This window comes from Podarcis bocagei, assembly GCF_964188305.1.
Source record: "Podarcis bocagei genome assembly, chromosome: 12".
Classification (NCBI taxonomy): Eukaryota; Metazoa; Chordata; class Lepidosauria; order Squamata; family Lacertidae; genus Podarcis; species Podarcis bocagei.
In genome coordinates, this window is record NC_138137.1 from 7451365 (window position 1) to 7476750 (window position 25386).

The following is a 25386-nucleotide window of genomic DNA, read 5'->3' on the forward strand; positions in this document are numbered from 1 at the left end:
AAGACGAAAAATTCGCTAGACGACAAAACTTGCGGAACGAATTAATTTCGTCTTGCGGGGCACCACTGTATATGTTCTCTGGGAGCTTCGCAAAAATAAAAAGAATGAAATGCAATTATTGAAAAGGCAAAACAAAATAAATGTACAAAGAAACATGAATAATAGAACTGAGAACCCCAGATTATTAAAACAACAATAACCACAAGTTGCTTAAAGGTTCTTCACCAGGTACTGAAAAGCTAAGGAAAGCATCTGGTCCTCCCTGCCTCGGTTCATTTAAATTTATTTTAATATCAGATGGAGAGGGAGGGATTCTGTCCTTACAGGAAGAGCCATTCTGTGTGAGTCAAAGGGAGGAGCTTGTGGAACACTGGCTCAGTCTTGGTGTTCTGGAGTGAAGGATGCTCATAATGGGTTGCCGCGGGCGCCGGACTGAGGAAAGATGCAACAAGAGCCTGGGCAGAGCAGGGTGGCAGCGGCTGGGCAGCGCTGACCATGGCCAGCGGGTACCAGCTCTGGGCACCCTGGTCCCCCCTGGATGAGTCCCTGCAATGGCTGCGGGGTGCCGTGCCCAAGCCCAGCAGCACTAAGCACCCCTTTCGGGGAGGGCAGAGTCCAGCCACTGCCACCGACCTGGAAGTGCAGCTTTGCTTCCAGGGACTTAGCCTGGTGCTAGAGTCCAGTGCCAAGACCGGAGCTGGGCACCCGCCACCCCCTGGAGTGGCTGGAGAGACGCGAGGATGCAGCGCGGCTGTGCACAAGCCCCAGGCCGTGCGGCTCACGGGGCTCGACTCAGTCTTTGGCCACCTCGTGACGGTACAGCCTCCGCACTGGACCGGCTCGCTGCGGGTTTCAGAGCGTTCAGCCTTCTGCCAAGTCATCAGCCCCCAGCAGCGCAGGCCTCACGGGCTCCGCGAACCACAGGTGCGCATGGCGATGGCGATGTGCCGTCAAATGCTGCGAGCCATCCTCCTGCTTTACGCTGCCTACAAGAAGTGTGCCTTTGCGTTGCAACATTCCCGCTAGGACGACCCTGCCTGGGAAAGGGCAGAGCTCAACGGGATCCTTGCCTGCCCACCCACAGATTCACCCATTCTCCTTCAGCAACATCAGTTCGTTCGCCAGTTCCATCTACCTGGGCCACAAAAGTCTCCTCCATCTCCTCCATCGCCAAGCTACTTTTTGCCCACCAAGAGGAAACATCCACTTAACAGCTTAAGCCTGCAAGGAAAAGATTCAGACTGGCACACAAACCTCCAATTGTTTGCAGAGAGATGAAACTAATCATTCAACATACTAAAGAAAAGGATCATATTTATCTATGCTGTGAACCTATTCCCTTGCAGCGTCTGGCTCATGAACGGGGGGGAAATATAGAGTTAAGGGAATTAAAAAGAATGAAAGCCTTTATAAATAAATGGACCGAGTGAACGTTGAAACTCCAATCAAACAAGTTTGCACGCATCTTCAATGAGAGACAATCTTCAGAGACACAGACACTTGTACACCATTCAATGCAAAGGTAATTTTTCAAAACCTTCCTGCCTATCGTTTTCAACATGAACAGTAAAAATAACTGCATTACAAGATGGGGCCTATATAAAAAACAACAATATTTTCTAAAAAAAAAAAAAGGTAAAGGACACATCTGCAAAGCGAAGAGACTGCACATTTTCAACAACAAAGTAACATTCTTATATTAATGAATGAAGCTGGAAAATAAATGTAAATTAAGCCAATTACTCCATAAACCAACAATGACTAAAGGGCAATAATACAATGAAACTCAGATAGCATGAAGATGTATGGATTCCAAATGGAAGAAGTTTTGAGATTCTCTAAATGAAATCTTATTTCTCCAACCAATGAGCAAAATGTACCACTTTCCTGACCAAACATCTATATTTGACATCAAGATGAAATTACTGCATAGAAAACACTTTCCTGCGCTATGATTTTAAAATTTTAAAACAATCATTATTTGTTTACACCAATGGATGAAGACTTCAGCAACTGGAAGTTTATTACACAAAGTTCAGACTTAAAGAACATAAACACAAATTATTATTTTTTTCCTGGTGGAAGAGCTTGGAAACACAAGCCTTATGACCACTGTCCTAAAAAGCTTTGTTTTCAGAAAAAGCTTGAAAATGCAAGATTTAAAAATTCAAAGCCACAGTCACCAAATCATCTAATGATCACATTAAAGAGGTTTGAGCACTGAAATCTAAACTCATTGGGATCACTCTAATTTCATAGATACACAAAAATCACCTTAAAAAAAACACTCCAAAAGGTGTTTTTTGAAAACAATCTTCAACTCTGAATAATTTCTATCTACAGAAATACTGTTCTGCGGCATCCCAAAATGGAATTTAAATGATTGTTTTGATTAATTTATTCAATTTTCTCTGTCACCTCTGCCCATTTTTTTAAAAAAAAACCCATGCACTCTCTTTACAACTGATGGGTGCAGTTTATATTAAAGAATTATGGATTCAACCTTCATAAAAAGTATCTGCCTGTCAGTAATTGGTGAGTGAGATCCCTACTTGTTTAAGACAAATGGATGAAGACATTTAAAGTCAGAAGCAGAAGTCTAAATGTGCTTCTTTTCTTTCCTGGCGTGACTTTTAAAGTGACTTTTATTCCCAATCTACTATATGATGATTTCTCCATTTGCCAATAAGCAACTAAAAACCAACCAAGTTCTGAAGGAAATTAAGATAAATGTTGCCACTTCAAGGTTCTGGGCTCTGCGTGGGTTGTTGTTTCTTATATCTTAACATTGCTAAACGGATCAGCAGTTCTATAGTACAGTGTACCAAAATATTCTTGAGCTTAATTTCTGTTCAGACTATTCAGAGACAAGGAACTTTGCAGCTCATTGATGGCACCTACAAGAACCACCTTACACAGCTGAAAACCAGTGGCCCACATTTGAAGTCACAAAGACCATCAGTCAGACTAATATTGATTTCTCTATTAATAACTTAACCACATATAAAATTAGGATTCAATCAATAGCAAGGAGACATAGCCTGTTGTAAAAGTGCTGGTTGGCTTTGCAAATTAAAGGCACTTTCAATTCACAATAAATATCTTTGCTGGCCTGCAAGGAAGTACTGAGAAGATAAAACACCATGGTTTGTCCACAGCAAAACCCGGACATCCTGCACTTTACACAATTTGCAGAAATCAATATGAAATTATTTCAAGGATTAGAAGTACACCATTCCTCTTGAGTAAAAGTCCCTCTTATCGTTTGGCAAAGGAGCTTACCTTCAAAACAAAATGGGGATGCTATTGTTTGCTATTTGTCCTGTGTACAATTTGCTAATAGCTGATGAATACGAACTATAAAACCTGGAACATTGATTCAAAAAGGTAGTCCTCATTTATTATCTGCTGAGATGAAGAACACATCAATAATTCGACTCAGGCAGTATTTTAAAGGAATTGCTAAATCTTTATCATCTGCCAGGTGATATTCACAGGTATCTTACCTGAATCAGTAAATGAAGATGAAGCAACAACACACCATTGTATGCATTGACCTTAAAACAAAAATAGCTGCAACCATTGGCTTACATGAAGTTCAGATCTTTGTAAGAATATTCAATACAGAGACTTTACAAAGTGGTTCAAGTTGACAGAGATCAGATTATGCCTCACCATAAGCTAAGGAAGCAACTCCAACAGTGAAATGTGAGATAAAAGAAGCTTACAAGAAGCATATTCCTACAGCCTCTGTTGCCTTGAACCTAAACAAATAATAACTTTTTAAACCCAACACCTTTATCCAAATAGGCAGGGCGATAAAGCGGATTTTCAATGCGGTATTAAAAACAGGAATTTTTAATACAGCTTAGAAGCAATTCACCTTTGCCTTAACAGCATTTCAAAGGAAAGCCCTTCTGGTGGCTTTTATTTCCAATAATGGAACCAGCTTTTGAAACATGTGACTTTACCTTGAAACATTCAAACTGAATTGTATGGATTTACATCCTGTTAACCTGATGCAGTTTATTTTAAGTGAAACTTGACGTTCAGAGAAAAAAAAATTAAAAACCCTTAAGGTCCAGTGTGGTCTGAAATTTATGTGGCATTTTCTTTCCCAGAGCCCAGATTAGTTTTCATTTGATTAATCATTATTATCATGTAAGGCCACACTGACTTGTGTGGGTGGCATACGATTAATGTAATTTAAAAAATAAATAAATCATGAGGGCATTTGCAAGCACCAGCATGATATATACTCAGTTGTGCTTGTCTGCAAGCAAACCAGAGTTCAGTTGGCTCAGTGGAACACCTCTACACCTAAATCTGCTCTGGGGGGCTGGGAATATCTCCCCAAGGATTCTGTGCTTCTGGTCCTACAAAGAAGCCACATTGCATCAACTTCCACGCTGCTAAAGTTGGGAAAGGCCCAAAAGTTTGCTTGCATCAGATTTCACATTTTATGTGCTGGGACTTACAAACATGCATGCAAGAAAAAAAGTTCTTCTAGGTGTTGGACAGAGAATCACAGGAAAACCTTTTTCCTTTATGAATTTCAAAACAGTAAATATGTTTATAATGAATCAAACCGCTGTTCCATCTCAAACAGGCATAGTATTTAATGGTTATTTTTAAAAGAAATTAAATTCCAAAATTGTTTTAGAGATGAACTGAAAGCCTATGGTTAGGTCTTTGTCTGACACAAATATTTTGTTGTTTCTTTAATATTTATTTTCCATGGCTATCAAACATAACATATACAGGTAGATGCATTTAAATATTTAAATAAACACCTTTTGTTTTTCCTTTTTGTTACTCATCCTGTACAGTACACAGGTGCTCTCTGTGATAAAGTTCTTCCACTTTTATTTTGAAAAGAAGTGAAACATTTGAGCATGAACAATAATCTTCCCATCTCAGGTAGTAGGGAATAGCTATCACCTGGCACAAAACACGTTTGTGGAAAATGGCCGGGGAATTCTTAGGAATGGCAGCACAGTGAATATTTGAGTCTCTTGCTGCATGTGCTACACGTCCCTTTCTGCACACGTCTCGGCTGTTGTCTAGTCCAGGAGGACAAAAGGCAGAGAAGTGCAAGCAGGACTGTCACCATTCTCCCCTTCTGCCAACATTCACCATGGTGGCTGTGTTCTATATCCACTGCTGGAGGCAATATGCTTCTGAATACCTGTTGCTGAAAACCACAAGAAGGGAGAGAGCTGTTGCACACACACCCCCCCCACACACTACCTGGGCGGCCATTAAGCGAGGGGGCCACGCCAGGCTGGGCTCTGGGGCCCAGAGACCCTCAGCGGCAGGCAGGGTGTGGATTCCTGTTTGGGGGAGACGGGTTCGCGTCCCCTCAAAATCATGAGCCTTCTGGCCCTCCCTACACTGCGTGCCTGGTGGTTGGGAACTACATCCTCTGCCCCCATGCATGTGGTTGGCTTCATTTAAATGTTACGCCAACTAAAGCGATGTTCCAAGGAACGCTGGAACGAACCAGCGAGGCATAATCTCCAATGCTTAAATTAAGGTGCTCTTAACAATCACCCGAGGCTGGTCTGAGGTGGGAAACCTGAGCCGTCCCTGGATAAATCCGAGCTTCAGATAACACCTGTTTCTTACGTATCCGGAAATCGGGATCTAATAGTAACTTTATGCGGAAATCCTGTGGCCTTGGGAGACGCATCCATGGAAAATTGGGAGGTGATGGCTCGGTGGGTGCTATCGTGCCATCAAACACCTGCCTTATTTACACAAATGACTCACGTGGCTTACAGGTGGAGATAACAGAAATGCTAATACATAAACTTTATAGCAAAATAATATACATATAATAACTCGTCCTTCTATGGTTTATATAAATGATGCCTATTTTCATATGTGTGCGCACATGTATGTGTATGTGGGTATATATAGTTAAAACTAGGACTGAGGCTACCATATCCCAGGGGCCTATATGTATTTAAGCCAGAGAAGTTAGGGGTCACCTGTTGCTTCAATGGGCACTGTGTGGAATTGTTTATGCTATGGCTGTTGGGTTGAGGATTTGATCATGTTATGGGGACATTTCTACAGTGCTGGCGAGTGGCAGGTGCTCCCGCCATTTTTTTTGTCCTGCAATACCAAGGGTACGACCATTTATTTCTGCTCTCCCTGAACATGCTATTACACAATACACACACACACACAGAGGGGTGCCATCGGGGCCAGGATTTGGGGGCAGAAGTCCAGGGTCACATGTAGCAGAATGAGCAGGGATGGGTGACTTTTGTAATTCAGAGAATATACATTACTATCAAAGGGGGGGACCCGTAATCCTGGCAAGTCCAGAGTCTTTTAAAATTATCTTACCGCGCCTCTCTCTCTGTATCAACATACACTTGTGTTTATGTTCATATATATATATATATATATATATATATATATATATATATCCATATACACATATAAATATATAGGCACACATATTTTCCCCCACTCTTTGTGAGAGTGCTTTGCAAAATCTGCCAGCCAGCACTGCAGTCCTTCATTGCCTGTGAGCTTAGAAAGGTTACCAAAAGCCACCAGTTACAAAGTCCTTGTGGATAAAAGCTAATGTCACCGCTGTGGACAGAGAATGGGTTTGATGCATCTTCCTTTGTGGTGGACTAAGTTTGCAGGGCAGTGGCAGCCTGCAATGCAGGGTTTATTGCAGGGACCAATCTCGTTCCAGTTGTCGCATGTTTTCACGCATCCAGGACCGCAGGTATCATAGACGGCACCATGTTTACACTGGGTGGCTGGAAGATAATTCAAAGAAAGAGGAATGTCATCGCTTAAAATTATACCCATGGGTTTTACCATATCCCATATCTTGTAATATTATTGCACAACGGCGCAGTGTTTTTTATTGCAATTTCTCAGTGGAACATTTACTGTAAATGTCAAGGAAACAAGGCGAAGTGCTTTAGAGGCCTCAGCCCGGAAATTGTCTAAGAGATATGTGTCTAAGAGATATGAGAGTCAGCTGCTCTTTCCTGCTTCTCAGAAATTCAATGAATAGTTGTTTTAACACTGCATATAGAAGGGGGTGGCAAGGAGCCCCTCTGTGGGCTGGATTGCAGGCGGGCATGAACACCTGCGATTTCCAGCATCTGCGCAGACGCGATTTCCGGTGCCGCGAAAGTGATTCCCCGCACCGCACTGGTTTAGCACAGCACACGGGGACTCGCCGAGCGGGCAGCTCGGTTCAGGGGTGGCTCGGGGGCCAGTAAAACGACCCCTGTGGGCCTGCAACAGGCAAAATCAGTCTCCAAGTCTTCTTAAATTGCACACCAAAAATCAACCTGCATATATTTTAGCATCATTTTTGTTCATTCCAAAAGGGATATCTATATCTATATCTATATCTATATCTATATCTATATCTATATCTATATCTATATCTATATCTATATCTATATCTATCTCCCTAATTTACCTCAGAACTGGAATCAATCAACACCTTTTATCCCTTTCTTAAACATAATAAAAGTTAATGCAAAAACAGAAAATCAGAAAACAAAACGGATGACACTTAAACTGGTATGTTTTTAATTTTGCCATTACAAGTTCCAATTACGGTTAATCTGAAACATCCAAATTTTGCCTTTCCTTGCCTGATCCCAATCTATATTTTAAAAAATACGATTGTGTGCTACACTACCTTTTCTCCCTCTCTTTTCATATAAAGAAATTAGGCCCAAGGATTACTTTATAAAGCAATATATGAGGCTTTGCAATGTCTTCATTCAATGCTCTTCCTTTCAAAGTTGTGTTTTATGCTACTGTTTTATGCTATCTGACCAAGGTTTTACTTTTTAAACAATTTGCTTCTAATTTTCTCTTATTTCCTAGGACTCTGTGGCGAAGGGAACATACTGTGCCCGTGCTGAGAGCTGAGTACAGGAGGGGAGGACCAAAAATGGGCAAACTACTCTGAAAGGAGCATGGCAGGTGGTCAAAATCCCCATCACACTCTTCCCCACTGGAGGCTTCTGGGTGCTTTGCCATGCTTGCCAGGAATGGCCCAAAACACATAAGGGTATAGTGGGATAAATCTGTTCCATGCTCCACCAAAACCTTTTGGAGTGCTTTTTGGAGTACTTAATTGCAAGCACTTGGATTTAAATGATTAGTGGATTGCATGACTAGTCAGTTTAATGAATAAAATAGATGCAGATCAGCTGTGTTTTTCCACCACAGATTGCCATTCATTTCTCGCTTCCTATGAAGGAAGATCGATTGCATCTGTGCTTCTACATGAGAGAGCAAGCAGTCCAGGAAATGTCAGTAATCAGCTAGAGTCTTTCACGATTACAGTCCTGTGATCCTTGCGCTACTCACCCCTCTGTTCTTCCAGCAGACTCAGACAAGTGAAATAGGTACCCGATGCTAAGTTTTACAATGGGCTTGTTAGTACAAAGTTGCTGGAATCTCGCTTGTCAGACACGCTTCCTGTATTCTCTCCAAAGAGCACAATGCATGCCGGCTGGCCACTGGATTTCAGCACCTGGGAACCATTTAGCCATCTCTGCTCTAACAGAGCTGCAATACTGCAAGCTGCCAGATTGTGCATTTGGGGCAGAACTGTGTTGCAAGCCTGTTGCCTAAGGGCTATTTCAGCTGGGGCTGGGGGAACGACCAGCTTTGGGATGGGGGTGCTTAAACCTTTCCCTGCCTACCACTTCTCCACTCCAAATCAGCCCCTCGTGTTGCATAACTGCTGGCCCATGGGTTGGGTGAAGAGAGGAGGAGAATTAAGTAGAGAAGCCAGGAGCAAAAACCAGGTTTTGTTACATGGGCACAGTATGAAATGTATTTGCAGTTGCAATGAAGTAATCAGTGCATCACACTTACCAGCACAATTCTGCTCAGGTTTCCAGTGAACTTTCAGACCTTCCCTTTGACAGGCTCTAGCATAGGCAAGAAAGGACTCACAGTAGCAGTTTTTATGAACAGGGCACTCACACATGTCTGTCACGCAGGACCTGTAGAGAACATCCCAAATGACAGGGTAGGGGGAAAGCGAATGAAAGACTGGGTTTAGTTTAGTTTTTTGCAACAACAACAAAATTGTCACATTGGCTTGGATCCTAGCAACTGTTATGAAGTACAGTGCCCCTAAAATCCAGCTTTTGCAATGGTTGCCCATACCTGAGAAGGAAAATTCTGGTTTGGCCTAGAGAGGCTTTAGCCAGGGCAAGTTCAAGTAAGCTGACCTGCAACACCTCCTGTTAAATATGTTGCTTGCTGTCTCCTTCACTGTAAATTTTTACCATGCTCCCTTATCATTTGTAAATCTAAATGAAACAGCATCATATTTCTTCTGGAAGTGTTAAGCCAAGATATGGTGACCTAAAAGGTCACTCCCTCCTTCTGCCCCACAATAACTAATCAGTGAGTTTCAACAGCCTGAGGCTCCTGCCAGAAAAGCCCCAAAGTTATTATGTTAATCTCGCCGCTTCCTTCACCAGGACAACAAAAAGGAAGACATGTTTTTAGAACCCATTTCCTATGGATTTAAGGCCAACTCTTCCTAGCAGGCACTGTTTAAAATCTTTTAATACCTGATGTCAGAGGCAGGTGCCAGGAGCAGGTCAGTAATAACTCACACAGCATCAGTGAAGTTAAATCTTTATTCAAAGAAACAAACAGCTCAGGAAGCCAGGCCTAGTGAGCACAGCAACTCTTCCTGGTAGATCTTGTCCCTATGAGGCAGTTGTGGGGACTGAAGGTCCAGGCATTCCCACAGTTGTGTAAGCCTCCTACTCCCCCAGGTCCATCCCAAGAAGAAGAGGAGTTTGGATTTGATATCCCGCTTTATCACTACCCAAAGGAGTCTCAAACTGGCTCACAATCTCCTTTCCCTTCCTCCCCCACAACAAACACTCTGTGAGGTGAGTGGGGCTGAGAGACTTCAGAGAAGTATGACTAGCCCAAGGTCACCCAGCAGCTGCATGTGGAGGAGCGGAGACGCAAACCCGGTTCACCAGATTACGAGTCTACCACTCTTAACCACTACGCCACACTGGCTCCCAAGGAATCTGAGACTCCATCAACACATCTGTCTTTGCTCCGCTCTCTTCATACCTCTTCTAGTGCTGGGAAACCAGTGGGAGGGGAGCTGATTGTAACAGTAGGAGGGTACCGCATTGTCTCTTCAGCAGCCTGCCTCAACTCTGCCTCTTGTCTCCCCTCCTCTCCAGTCTCTGCTTCTGCACTGCTCTCTGTCCCAGCCTCTTCCTGCTCACTCAACCCTGTTGCCTCTTCAGCTTCAGACACCTCCTCCTCCCAGTCTGCTCTCTCTGCTCCCTCTGACAACTCCTCGTTGTCCCACCATCAATCCCTGGCTCTGAGGCTTCTTCCTTTGGGGGCTCCCCAACTGGTGCCTCCCACCTCCCCCTCAGCATCCAGCAGGTCCATGACACCTGAACACTTTCAGTAATATTTGTAGCCTTTATTTTAATGCTTATGCCCAACTTGAGGACAAAAAGTGATGCTTTTCACTTTAGCGAATGGGAATCTTTTGAACAGAAAGGACACCTCATCTCTCTCCATCCGACTTCTGCCCCATCTTTATCCCTTTCTGTTGCTGAAGAGGGACCCACAATTCCAGCATATCAAGTAGCCCCATCACAAAAATAAGAAAAGGTCGTAAAAAAGAAACTCTTCCTCTTTGGCAAAGCTATCAGCTGGCAGACCTGCATCCGGCAATCTTCTGCTTTCAAGCCAGATCAGGTCCCCATTTCTTGGGGAGAACTGCTCTTTCTTTCCCCTTGCTTCATCCCATACAACATTTTCTGCTGCTTAAGCAGACTGAATTCTAGAGCTGAGGCTGGAAGGATTTGATTCTCCACCCCCAATTATGAACCCCCAACTATGAATGTTGTGCCATTAAGTCAGTGTAGAAAATTATACATGGCCTAAATAATGTTAAGGGACGTGGGTGGCGCTGTGGGTTAAACCATAGAGCCTAGGACTTGCTGATTGGAAGGTCGGCGGTTCAAATCCCCGTGACGGGGTGAGCTCCCGTTGCTCAGTCCCTGCTCCTGCCAACCTAGCAGTTCGAAAGCACATCAAAGTCCAAGTAGATAAATAGGTACCGCTCTGGTGGGAAGGTAAACGGCGTTTCCGTGCGCTGCTCTGGTTCGCCAGAAGCGGCTTAGTCATGCTGGCCACATGACCCAGAAGATGTACGCCGGCTCCCTTGGCTAATAAAGCGAGATGAGCGCCGCAACCCCAGAGTCGGTCACGACTGGACCTAATGGTCAGGGGTCCCTTTACCTTTTTAAATATTGTTGGCAAATTGGGAAACTTTGCTAATACTGGGGTGTGTGTGTGTGTGTGTGTGTGTGTGAGAGAGAGAGAGAGAGAGAGAGAGAGAGAGAGAGAGAGAGAGAACCCAGAAGCACTGGGAGTGGAAGGGCCACATTTAGAAACCAACACACTTTTTAAGAAACATTTCCATAGCAATAAGGGACAGAAGGTTTGAATTTATATGAAGAAAACACGCAGACATTGGCTCCCTCTAGTGTTCAATATGCAACATGTTAGACAAGCAATTTTTTCCCAAAAATCTTAGGATTGCATCAAAAACGTGACAAATTTTCTAAAATGACAACATTTCAGTCTGGTGGAAGGGGGAGGGGCACATGCCAGCTGTGTGCCAATTTGTGACTATCATTCCACTATTTTGGTGCATGTATAAAGGTTGAGAAGCCATAGCTTTCCAGAGCATGTCTATATAAAGCAAAATAGATACGTTGTGAATTCAACACATATGACAATCCAAATTAAGTTTGCATACTTTTTTGTGTGCGTAGGAATGATGTCTGTGCAGTAAATCAATCACATCTGAAGCTGCTGGTGGTTTCAGGGATGTATTCACAGAGACAAAGACAGGCCATGTTAAGTGTCCCTATAAGGTTGTTTAAAGTGAGAATCTCTTTTCTCCGAAACAGGAAATGACTGCAACAAAATCCAGGTCCCTGAAACATCTCACTGTGTTTACTTCCTTGTAGGTAGGCCACAAACCCAAGCAAGTTCAGGTTTAGGGTAGATCTGCGTCCCAATTTTGAAGGGCCATGTAGTACATGCGCCGTTTGGGAGAGCATGAGACTCTTAAATCTCAGGGTTGTGTCTTTGAGCCCCACACTGGGCAAAAGACCCGTGTGGTACCTTTCAATTCTTCAGTATTATGAGTCTATGATTCCACATACTGTAAATATAGAAATGCAGACCTCATTTGAAAGGTAGAAGAAGAAGAAGAGTTTGGATTTGATATCCCGCCTTTCACTCCCTTTAAGGAGTCTCAAAGTGGCTAACATTCTCCTTTCCCTTCCTCCCCCACAACAAACGCTCTGTGAGGTGAGTGGGGCTGAGAGACTTCAGAGAAGTGTGACTGGCCCAAGGTCACCCAGCAGCTGCATGTGGAGACGCGAACCCGGTTCACCAGATTACGAGACTACCACTCATAACCACTACACCACACTGGCTCTCTTTCAGGGAAAATGGTTGTATTTAATTCTTTTTTGCATACAGTACTTTAAATATTTCCCCCCCTTTTTAGTAAGTTATCTTAACCTTTGATTCTGTTTCGCACTGGAGCAAATAAATACCAAATTGGTAAGGTATGCTGATTTATCCAAGACTGAAATCAGGCATTTGGAGGACAGCTTAGGATCAGCTTTAGACTCGCCATTGAGATCTATACCACTAGAGGCAGGGCCTTTTCAGTGGTGGGCCCAACTATGTGAAACTCCCTCCTTAAAGGAGTTGACAGGGCCCCTACTTTTCTGGCATTTGAACAAACACCAAAGACTTCATTTCAAGCTACTTTTACTAAAGGGCTGGGATTGTAGTTTTACTGATATATAATGAAATATTCACTACTGTTTCAGTTTTCATGAGGGTTGCCTAGGAAGGCGGCACACCAATCTTTAAAACAATCAAATAATTCTCAAAGCTCTGTTTGCTTCCAACAGTCCAAGCATTTTCAGTGGCAAAGCAATGGGACAAGAGAAGCTGCTTTGCTTCCCCCTTCCCTGGCCTTGTGGCTTTCCTAAGCAGCACCCCTCTCTGCAACTGTTTTCCCCTTTTTGTCAAGTTTCAGAGCCAGGCTGGAACTCATTGGATGTTGCGCTTATCACTCAGGCTCCCGTGTGGATGCAAGGTTGTCTCATCTGGGAAGAAGTGGTGATAACTGGATGGATATAATCCTAGCCTGTTGCAGGGAGAAAGCCATGAAAAGGAAACACATCTGTCATCTGTGAGACACTCCCCTGCGTCAGGCAGCCCTGTGTTGCTCCCACATCTTCAAAGCAAACCATATGACTACACTTCTTTAGCAACAGGCCTTTTCCACATTAAACTATGGAAAGTGTCCAAGTCCTGTAAGAGGTTAAAGAAAAGGAGCCCTTTGCTTCATTTAATTTTTGCTGCTTCTTTTTTTTAATTTTAAGTGAATGCTGCTTTGGCTGTTGCTGCTGCCCTTACACAGTGCTCCGTGCAGTATTGAAAATGCAGATGTTTGGTGTCTTTCATCAAACATCTGCAGTTCCTTTTACTTCACAGTAAACAAGCGCTCCAAATCAATCACCCTAAGTGGGAATGCCTTTTGCGTTTAATATTAAGTGCTGCTCTGTTCACAAACTCAGCATGATGTAGTGCACACTAAAATGTGCAAGTTCTTCCAAGCCATGACGCTACGCAGACGAAAAGCTAACAGTGACCCGGGTAAAAAGATACAGGGACATTCTACAATGAAGCAGATGTCCCAAAGGCCTAAAATTTAAGTAGAAAGGAGTCTCTGCCCCAAGCCTTGCCATGAAACACTCTTAACTATACCCTGTTTAAGACAGTATTAGATGGCTGCAATTGCCTGGGGGGGGGGTGTTCTGGTGGGGGGATTGGGGCAAAGAGTTGCCACATGCAAGAGAAGAATCATTCCCCAAGCCTAGTGTCCTGTAAAGCGAGTGTCCAGAGGGAAAGTCCACTCACTGGAGAGGTGCAATCCAAGTTTTAGCGCTTGCCTCACCTAATTTAACAGTGAAGATATCCAAAATCTATTCGGCAGCCAAATTGGACACTGTCATAATCACATTTCAAGGTGCTCAAGTTTAATATTGTGACTCAAGACTGTGGAGTTTTGTTTTGCTTCGTACAAGAGGGAGCTCATTTTTCCTCTCTGGAGAAGCAGCTGAAGCCTGAAATGCTCAACAACTTGGTGATTCAGAGTCTTAGAGAGGGAATTTATCTCTCTGCTTAAATAGAACAGGGCTTCCCTTTCTGTCTCACAGGCAGAAATGGAATGGAGTATCCTGAAAATTAAGAGGCTGGCTATCTGGGACCCTGAATAAGAGCACGCCATGAAACAAGAGTGCTTTTTCTTAGTTGTCCAGCTATGGACATCACCTTCACTGTACTTTGAACTTTTTCAGACCATCATGTGTTGCTGTAGACACAGCAGTAGTAGCAGCAGTGATAAACGGTAAAGAATTCTGCAAGTTTTTCCCCCAAAAAAACAAAAAGTTTGGAGAATCAGGCTCCAAGCTTTCCACCCAAGATGTAAGCAAATACGCTATTTTGCAAGCTCCTATTTTGTAACTCTGCACATACCTTTTAACATTTTACGCAGAACCATGTTGTGCCATTAAAACCTTTCAATGTATCCTGTTAAAAATATAAAGGCTTTTTAAAAAGCACCAGTGTGCTGTTATGTATATTTCTAAATCTTTATGTGAAAATGGACTTCAAGCCAAATTTGCATTTTATAGCTTCAACCAGCATCACACCACAATAATAAGATAAAATGAATAATGAAATATCCTGGAATGTTTTCTAAAACCACACAAAATAAAATTTTCAGGACTATGCGATCATAGTACCCACCTCAAAAAGCTTTATTCATAATCCTCCTTAAATCTGGAGCCATAGTTTTGAAGGCAATAAAAATCCCACTCATTTCCTCATAATATTCCTTATAATATTATCCTGATGAAGAACACCGTGGGCTTCCCCTTTGATTTGTGCTAGGAAGCCACATGGTATGTGAATCCTTTATATTTTCAGTCCAGCTTTTGGACAAGAAGGGCGGTTTAGGGGCTGGCTCCTCTATCCCCATGGAGAACTAAAGAGCTATATTCAAGAGCCCACAATACAATGGGAAGTTCTCAATAGAAATTAATGAGATTTGCACAATAAACTATCCTGCTATGTGGCTCACATTCATCGTTTCAATTAGGGAGCCAAGCGAAGGAGCCAGCTTGGCCTGAAAATGGATTGGACATTGCAAAGCAGCCCCCTTAAACTCCCTCAAAGAGGGGTGTTGGATGTTAGAACAGACCATTCAATAGCCTCAGCGTCAGCCTCCTCCCCCAAAACCCTGCTCCTCCTCCAGTTCATCCCTGAGCCAAAAAGTAAGAATTACCAATCTAACTACCTATGAGTATGAATGTGTGTATCTTTCAGTGGAAAAGCCCTTCATGCTATGAAGTCTGAAGAGCTACATTGGGAACTGCTGCCCCTGCCACCTGAGGAAGTCACCTCACCTTGTGTCTTTGGTGGGCTGGCCTTGTTTGTCCCACACAGCTCTTTAGCAGAAAGAACAGCCATGTTGTGGAAACAGGGCTCCTTTCCTCCCAGCTGCTGCCTACTGCCAACCACCAGGGTTAATTCTCCAGTACGCCTTGGGAATGACACTACAGTGTGATACAGCATTGTTGAAGGACATTCAAGAGGAGGAGATTACAGTCTTCACCAGTAGCCCCCAATCCCTCTCCCCTAACAGAATGCCATTTGGAACAACGCTATCATGTAAGATAGCATTGTTCCATGGGCATAATCAATGTCAGCTTCAGGAATTGGAGAGCCTTTGGGCAAAACCATCTCCATGGGGCCCCTTTTTCACTGTGGCAGAAGTTCTTGTCACTGGACCCATCTTTGGTGTGTGGGCCCTTGACAGACGCTCTATCATGCCAACCCTTTACACCAGCCCTAGACATTATGTTTAATTCAACATGATGATCTGTGCTATTCAGAATTTGAGAGTGGCAATGGAGGTTGGTTTTCCTTCCCCCCTTCTCTCAAAATTCACCACCCAAAATGCAAAATAACCCCCTCACTTTTGTTGCCCACAAATGGAGCAGAGAAATAGGGTGAAATTGGCTCAGTCCTAGATGACGTATTAGCCAGTCATTCAGAAAGCATCAATCTAAGAACGGATGGTCTGTCAGCATCCATAACATCCCGCTAAGGCACTGTGAGATGTGGGATGTATAGCTCGGTTGGCAGTCCAGGCTTTGATGAATCAAAGCAGTGCCTAATCTGTGGGCTGGTCTTGTATTAACTCCTAGCTGTGTACTGTTCCATGAACTGCCATGGCTGTTTTGCTTCAAGGACTTGAAGTTATAGTTCTTCTGTAAATACTAAAGCAGTATCTGCAGACAGTGGGGCTTTCGTGCAGCTTGTATTTGGGTTTCAAGTTCATACCAGGCATACTTGGAAAATAAGGCTAGAAATAAATTCTCCCAGTGTACACCAGAAGGGACTCATTAAGACTATTTGGAACGGAGTTAAGAATGCAAAGCACATGCCTTAATGTCTCTCAGAGAACAGACCAACAGTTGTGTACTGTGCACATATGTTAGCCTTTTTCATGGAAGTGGTCCCATTCATTTCAGTATTACCACGGCAAACTGGCCCTACAAAGCCATCCACAGTCTGGATGCAGGAGTCGTGTAGAGTTGTAGTTCTGCAAGATGAGGCTTACTTCAAGGAGACTACGTATTGGAAACTGAACTGTAGGAAGGGTACAGCTGATATGGGGCCTTTTAATCATGCCCCATTGTGCATGCCCCACAACTGCTCGGCATTCTCACCCAGCCGGCCCTGATATGAGACAGTCACTGATGCTGGATAACTGAAGGCATCAAGAAACACTGGTGCCATCTTGCAGGGGCTCAAGGCTATAGTGGATCCTCCTGGAAAATGTTATGGACAGGAACACAGAGATTCAGCCTGAGCAACAACCAAGCTCTGCACAAAAGATGGAACTGCAGAGAGATGAAGCATACTAGAGAAGAAGCTAGGCCCGAATGGGTCAAGTATAACTTTCTGGCCCAAATAATGGCTTCCATGACAGGCTTACTCACTCATCATTTGAGCAACTAGGAATCTAAAACTGGCAGTGCACTTGCAAATCCACTTACTCGAGCCACTTTGAAGCTCTTTTTAAAAATAAATATTAAAAACACATTCTATTTTTAATGGATGAATTAACATTTAAATTAATAAACGTACCTGCTGTGCTTTGTACTTTTAAAGGGAAGAAAAACGCGGACAGCCCACCAGACTATGGTGAAAAAGGAAAAAAGTAGAACGGATGACTAAAATCTCTCTTTAAACCACTGGTAGTTACACCTGTCAAATGCACTGTGAAGTCAGTGGGTGCTGGGTAGGAAAAAACACAATACAGTGACGTATGTCTGTATACAGCTAAAGGTAAAGGTAACGGTAAAGGTACCCCTGCCCATACGGGCCAGTCATGTCTGACTCTAGGGTTGTGCGCCCATCTCACTTAAGAGGCCGGGAGCCAGTGCTGTCCGCAGACACTTCCGGGTCACATGGCCAGCGTGACAAGCTTCATCTGGCGAGCCATCGCAGCACACGGAAACGCTGTTTACCTTCCCGCTAGTAAGCAGTCCCTATTTATCTACTTGCACCCGGGGGGGCTTTCGAACTGCTAGGTTGGCAGGCGCTGGGACCGAGCAACGGGCGCGCACCCCGCCGCAGGGATTCGAACCACCGACCTGACGATCGGCAAGTCCTAGGCACTGAGGTTTTACCCACAGTGCCACCTGCGTCCCAGCTAATTGCAGCTACAGAGCGGCAATTAATTCACCTAATAGCAAAAATATTTAACAAATAAATAGTGGGTAAAGATAGTCACTAGGGACGCGGGTGGCGCTGTGGGTAAAACCTCAGCGCCTAGGACTTGCCGATCGCATGGTCGGCGGTTCGAATCCCCACGGCGGGGTGCGCTCCTGTCGTTCGGTCCCAGCGCCTGCCAACCTAGCAGTTCGAAAGCACCTCCGGGTGCAAGTAGATAAATAGGGACCGCTTACCAGCGGGAAGGTAAACGGCATTCCGTGTGCTGCGCTGACTCGCCAGGTGCAGCTTGTCACGCTGGCCACGTGACCCGGAAGTGTCTGCGGACAGCGCTGGCTCCTGGCCTCTAGAGTGAGATGAGCGCACAACCCTAGAGTCTGGCAAGACTGGCCCGTACGGGCAGGGGTACCTTTACCTTTACCTTTAAAGATAGTCACTACTGTAATATCTTTTTCTAAGGGATGGACAACAGTGTAAAATTTCATCAGAATGAAGCAGAGGGAGAATTGGGATTTCAGGTCCCTCCATCAGCATAAGCTCCATTTGGCTCCTCCTCTCCCAGAACTGTTTACATTAAAACTGATTACCGTATTTTTCGCACCATAGGACGCACTTTTCCCCCTTCAAAAATGAAGGGGTAATGTGTGTGCGTCCTATGGAGCGAAGACAGCATAGCCCCGCGACCCTCTGCCGGCTGGAGAGGTGACGCGCGGCTATGGCAGGAGCCTCTATAGCCGCGCGCCACCTCTCCAGCCGGGAGAGCGCGCTCAGGGCTAAAGAAGCCCCGCTTACCGTCTCCCAGTTGGAGAGGTGACACGCAGCTATTACAGCAGCCTCTTTAGCCGCGCACCATCTCTCCAGCTGGGAGAGCGCGCACGGGGCTAAAGAAGCCCCCCATGACCCTCTCCCGGCTGGAGAGGTGACATGCGGCTATGGCAGGAGCCTCTATAGCTGCGCACCTTTGCGCTGCTCCCCGACCTGCTCTTTGGGGCTGGTGGTGGGCTTCTCCCCGCCAGCCCCAAAGAGCAGGTCGAAAGGAACCTGAAGCCTGGAGAGAGAGAGGGGTCGGTACGCACCGACCCCTCTTGCTCTCCAGGCTTCCAAGGTAGCCGCCTGAAGGCGTCTGAATGCACCTTAAACGGCACCTTGTTTTAGAGGGGGAAAACAAGAGGGGGGAAATTCTCCCCCTCTCTGCGTAGCGCCTCCTGCCGCTTTGCTGAAGGGGCGCTGGACAGAGAGGGAGAGATTTTTTTTTCTTGTTCTCCCCCCTCTAAAACAAGGTGCGTCCTATTGTCCGGTGCGTCCTATGGTGCGAAAAATACGGTATATAAAAAACAATTACCTTGATTTAAGAATTGGCGCTTGCTTGCTTTCCTCTTCCTTTCTCAGCCTCTTCCTCCTTTTGTGCTGTGTCTTTAAGACTGTAATCCCATGGGGCAGGGACTGTCTTGCTTTTATGACCTTATGTCAACTGCTCTGAGAGCCTTTTTGGCTGAGGAACCAGGAAGCAAAGCTTTGTGTTTTTAAGGGAAGAAAAGGGGATTTGATCTAATGCAAGCCACCCCAAGGCTCTATTTCATCTGAAGAGCATGGTAAAAATGCTTTAAATAAATAAAATGACACATTCATGAAGAGCAGTCAAGAGTGTGCTTAAGTGTGCTTAAGTCTCATTGAAACTAATATGGGTTTAGTGCACAGTTAAATACTCTATTCCCCTGAACCTAAAGGCACACAGACCTAACTTCCTTTGGACTAAGCCTCAAGGGTATATTTTATTCATTCTGCACAGATGCCAAATTGAAGTATGATCCACAACTACCTGGATATATAGAGAGAGAGACATGCCATATCACACATATTGAGTGTGCCGTGTAGCAACAACACACGCAGAGGAACTGAAAGAACGAGCAAGAGAAATCTGTGCACATACAAAACTTACTCAATAATGACATATGGTGTCTCCTGAGTGTCACAATTTCCTGGGATGGATTCAAGCACATGCCAGAAATTTTGGTTCACACAGTTAAAGTGAATTAAAATCCACTTAAAAAACCCCACAACTTACTATTTGTGATTAGGAAAATGATGGGAAATGCATTTAAAAGTGTAGGGTGAATGAGTAATTGAGGGGGAGATGCATAACCACCTCACGAGCGAATCAGAATTAATGATCAATAAAGACCGGACATAGTCTAGCCTCTGCATAATCACTGTCTAAATCCACAGGGTATAAATAATAAATTTTGGAGATAAATTCTATGGTTGGCCTCAGTCAGAGGTAGGAGCTGGCTGGCCCGTTATTTTTAAAAATTTAAATGGGCCAATCATGACCCTAGTGGGCTGGGGGTGCTTTGGTGATGGCGGAAAAAGGTATTGGGTTGGATCAATAGTCAAAAGCTGAAGGGTGGGTGCTGCATCCCCCATATGCGGGATCGAAACTAGGGACTACTGGGGTCAGGGGCAGAATTCTGCCCCAAATCCTAGATGGGGGCTAATGGAACACCCAAAATGGCGACCTGGAGGGATTGCCTCATTTGATTTGCATCATGGGGGGAATCCTTAACCCTAGGATTGACTCTGATGCAGTTCTTAGAAGAAGAGTTTGGATTTGATATCCTGCTTTATCACTACCCGAAGGAGGCTCAAAGCGGCTAACATTCTCCTTTCCCTTCCTTCCCCACAACAAACACTCTGTGAGGTGAGTGGGGCAGAGAGACTTCAGAGAAGTGTGACTGGCCCAAGGTCACCCAGCAGCTGCATGTGGAGGAGCGGGGAAGCGAACCCGGTTCACCAGATTACGAGTCCACTGCTCTTAACCAGTACACCACACTGGCTTATTAACGCTGTATTGCTATTGTAATAATTATAACAATTGTTCATATATATATATATATATATATATATATATATATATATATATATATGAACAATTGTTATAATTATTACAATAGCAATACAGCGTTAATAAGCCAGTATATATATATATATATATATGTAGGTTTTGGTGTCTTCGGGTGTCTTCCCGTGTAAGAGTTGGGGTGTCTAGGCGACGTTTCGACGAGGTCTCACTCGTCATCTTCAGGCTGGTGCTTTCGGCTTCTTGTTACTAGAACAGAGCAGGATCTCAGTGTTTGAGTTCCTATAAATACTGTTGAGGGGGTGTGGTGTATACACCACACCCCCTCAACAGTATTTATAGGAACTCAAACACTGAGATCCTGCTCTGTTCTAGTAACAAGAAGCCGAAAGCACCAGCCTGAAGATGACGAGTGAGACCTCGTCGAAACGTCGCCTAGACACCCCAACTCTTACACGGGAAGACACCCGAAGACACCAAAACCTACATTCCTGTACCCGTGAAAATCTACGAAAGCATATATATATATATATATATATACACACACACATACACACAGTGGTGCCTCGCAAGACGAAAATAATCCCGTCCGCGAGTCTCTTCATCTAGCGGTTTTTTCGTCTTGCGAAGCAACGCTATTAGCGGATTAGCGCTATTAGCGGTTTAGCGGCTATTAAAGGCTTAGCGGATTAGCGACTAAAAGGCTATAGTGGCTTAGAAAAGGGGGGGAGCGAAAAAAATCAGAACACTCGCAAGACGTTTTCGTCTTGTGAAGCAAGCTCATAGGGAAATTCGTCTTGCGAAGCAGCTCAAAAACGGAAAACCCTTTCGTCTAGCGGGTTTTCCGTCTTGCGAGGCATTCGTCTTGCGGGGCACCACTGTATATATAAAATAAAGAGAACATATATATGAGAAATGGTTCCCCTTGGTGAGAGTCTTGGTGAGGGCAGAGAGAACAACAAAATGCCCCATAAAGTTAAGCTATAATTTACAAATACTATCTATTAAATGTCTATTATCTGTACTGCTTTTTCATACACCTGTATCCAAGTGCATGTATTTACTTGCCAGAAAGGCCACAGAGAATTCTAAAAAGCGCTTTCAGTACCCTCCTCCACTGTAACGTGAAACTACTCTTGCAGAACTAAATACCGTGTAGAGTATTTTGCACAATTCAATTATTTTTTCCACCTGAGACTAATTTTTAGAAGGCTATTTTGGAAGCTTAAAAAACACACACTATAATGTAAACTTTGCAGGAGAGTAAGGCCTTTTCTGCAAGCAAACATGGAACATTTTAATGATTTAATTAAATCAGTGCACGCCCCTGTATGGAGGACAGTCTTATTTTTGTCAACTAAGAGTAGCTTGTTTTAGTTTTATCTTAATTGTAATCTTAAATTTGTTTCAAGTCAAGCCAGACTAGGCTCCAAAATGGTAATATATTCCTGAGCAAAAATAAAAAATGGCCATACGGATACAAAACTGAGATACCCAAAAACCTTTGCGCAACATAAGCCTAAGTGTGTTTACGCAGAAGGAAGCCCTGCTGCGCTCGATGGGTTTCGTGCCCAAGTCTCTGTGTTCAGGGTTGCAGCTTTAAACATTTACATAGCTTTTTGCCTAATGATTCATGTGCCCCGAAGATGTAAAGATGCTAAAATAGTCAAATGTAAACAATACATGTAGCTTTTCCCTGTTCTTTTGCCCTTATTGTGTACTGAGAGAGGAAATGAGTCACAAGTGATCGTGGTGCTAATACTCTATACATTAAATGGTAGACACTACATTTGACGGAATGTATGGTAACGGTCTATCCTCATCAGCTGATTCTATTCCATCTGAGAAACACTGTGTTTTGTTTTTAAGCCATGAGTTTTCAGTCTCGTTGACAGCTTATTGTGTGTGTGTAGTGGGAGTTGCCTCTCGACCCTGGTGCAGTTTATGGGTCAACAATTATTACTATTATTGCTATTATTATTATTAACAGTTGGGCCTGGTGAGGATTTAAGGTCCCCAACCCTAATCTGTGGGTTGCCATCCGATTGGATTTTATTCTGATCCTGATCTGATTTGACGATGTATTTTAGTTGATTGTCTGATTTTATGTTAATGTATTATACATTTGATGTTAGCCGCTCTGAGCCCGGCTTTGGCTGGGGAGGGCGGGATATAAGTAAATTTTATTATTATTATTATTGTTGTTATTATTATTATTATTATTATTATTATTATTATTATTATTATTTAAATTTCTAACCTGCCCTTCACCCAGAGAGCATCACAGAGCAGTTTACAATACGAAAAAACAAAATACAGTGGTACCTCTGGATGCGAACAGGAGCCGTTCCGGAGCCCCGTTTGCATCCCGAAGCGAATGCAACCCGCGTCCACGGGTCACGATTTGCCGCTTCCGCATGTGACGTCATTTTGAGCATCTGCGCATGCGCGAGTGGCAAAACCCGGAAGTAACACACTCCGTTACTTCCGGGTTGCCACGGAGCACAACCCGAAAATGCTTAACCCGAAGCTGCTTCAACCCGAGGTATGACTGTACACGCCATAATAACGAACAAAAGCAATAACCCCACACCCACAACATTAATTATTTTTATTATTATATGCATCCACGACAACTTGTAACATCATGGCGGCTTGGAAAAAGGATATGGTCACATACTTTGCTGAGTGAGACAAGACAGTCAGAAGGAGCAGAAAGGATCAAACCACACACAGCCACTGGCAGAGGACCACGATCCCGGTGGGGTGCCATCGCAACTGCCCCCCCACACTGGTGCCACGCCCCCGCAAGCGGCACACCACGCCCCTAGGATGCGCGCCAGCCACGCCCCCGCCTGCTCTCTGCCCCGAGCATGAAACTCTGCCATTGCACACAGCGCCAAAGGCACAAAATATAGTTTTTCAAAACATAAATAGCTGCTGTGGGGATCGGGGGGGTCAGGGTAGCAGTGCTCAGGGAGGCTGCTTCTACCCCAACACAATCCTGATGAAATTCGCCCCACCCAAGCTGCTATTAGCTCTTGGAAATCCCTGTCAGTACAAATGGGAACAACAGCAGCTGGAGAGGGGTATTTTTTTTTTTTGTCGGGAGTGCTGCAAAGGGTTAATGCCCTCTCCCATAGCCCTGCTCCTGCTCTCCCATGCACCCCAGCAATGGCCATTTATGTTTTCTAAAGCACATTTTGTTGTTTACCCCTAATTAGGTACATGGAAGGGGGAAGCTACCTTTTTCTCTGCACAGTTACCCAGGAAGGCACAGATCATTATGCACTACCAGCATTATGCAGAAGCTTTTTGCCAGTTGTTTAAAAACAAACAAACAAAAACAGAGAAGACGTGGATCACTTGTAAGTTCTTCCAAAACAATTTAAGTCTATTGAAAGCATGTGGAACCTTCAAAAAATAATAAATAAATCCACATGGACTTGGGAGTGAATGGACCTGCAAGGGACACAGGCTGGATCTAGACTGCTTCTTCCACCTCTATCTTCCAGTCAGGCAAGAGAAGATTGTCCTTTATGAAGGTACAATCTGTCTCTGTTGCACTTGAGGAGGTATTTTTTTCCTGGCTCACAGTATCTTGTTATGAGAAAAAAGAGAGAGTCCCTGCTACGAATCACACGTTACTGCACAGAAAAACAGCTGCACTTGGCTTCCCCCAATTTTTTTTTTAAGGGAAAATATATTTCCTACACACACATACATCTCTTTCATCCTATCACTCCAAATTTAAAACAAACAAAAGTACTGGTAGAAAACCTGGAACCGCTCAACAGAAAGGCATCCCTTCCAAAGAAATGCAAAATGGGGGCCTGGAGAAGGAACAGTAAACTCAGGAGAAGTTATCTGCAGCTTCTGATGATGATTCACTGTATATATTTCCTAGGAGGTCCTGCGATATAATAATAAACACGCTCACTAGTTGAGAACTCTTTGCATTCTTAAAGTCTCTACCATATGATGGACTAACAAAGATTCTTCCTTTAGGGGGCTGCAAAACGTTGAAAAAGACATTTGGCTAGGGAGGGATCAATTTAAGAAATAGCCTGTTGTTTGGGGCCAACAATATGGAGGAAGGGGGAAACACTCTTCCTTTGTGGTCTGAAGGGCTCACATCTCAGCTCAGTTTCCCCTCAAGAACTGTAATGTTTATAGGCCGCCTCTGCTTTTCTGGTAGGCAGGAGGAATGGGATTCTACCAATTCATTAAATGTTAGTTTCGACGTCATATTTCTTTCACCTCCAAACCAAGGGATATCAGTATCAGAAATGCTTTCTCAGAAGCTGGAGCCCATGCAAAATTTTGAAAGAAAATAGTGCATTGAGAAAAATAAGGGCTGATTCCAAAGTGACCATTCCCCCCCCCCCCGCCGCCCTTAAGATAGCCATGAAGGTATATGTGTGGAACATTTGACAGATGTATTATAACGTGTGTACATTTCTTGCAGTTTTTGTAGGAGGTACCCGTATAGTTAAAGCTATGGTTTTCCCAGTCATGATGTATGGAAGTGAGAGCTGGACCATAAAGAAGGCTGATCGCCGAAGAATTGATGCTTTTGAATTATGGTGCTGGAGGAGACTCTTGAGAGTCCCATG

The 25386-nt window shown here is 44.0% G+C and overlaps 2 protein-coding genes and 1 long non-coding RNA gene across 4 annotated transcripts in view; 2 read left to right on the forward strand and 1 right to left on the reverse strand.

The window, feature by feature from the left end:
* Window positions 1-431: 431 nt before the first annotated feature.
* On the forward strand, window positions 432-4084 carry LOC308570416 (FANCD2 opposite strand protein-like). The gene has a single exon (XM_081165260.1). It carries the CDS (start codon window positions 496-498, stop codon window positions 1024-1026), a length of 531 nt encoding a protein of 176 aa, XP_081021386.1. The 5' UTR covers window positions 432-495; the 3' UTR covers window positions 1027-4084.
* BMPER (BMP binding endothelial regulator) overlaps window positions 1623-25386 on the reverse strand; it is a 176313-nt gene continuing 152549 nt past the window's right edge. For both annotated transcript variants that reach the window (XM_081165156.1, XM_081165157.1), the window contains exons 14-15: window positions 8884-9014; window positions 1623-6785 (exon numbers count right to left, since the gene is read on the reverse strand). In XM_081165156.1, the coding sequence (XP_081021282.1) occupies window positions 6604-6785; window positions 8884-9014 (313 nt within the window). In that variant the 3' untranslated portion in view covers window positions 1623-6603. The remainder of the gene's footprint in view (window positions 6786-8883; window positions 9015-25386) is intronic.
* The window catches only part of LOC308570422, a 204522-nt gene continuing 197080 nt past the window's right edge, over window positions 17945-25386 (forward strand). The window contains exon 1 of the long non-coding RNA XR_014001163.1: window positions 17945-17956. This is a non-coding gene — a long non-coding RNA (uncharacterized lncRNA). The remainder of the gene's footprint in view (window positions 17957-25386) is intronic.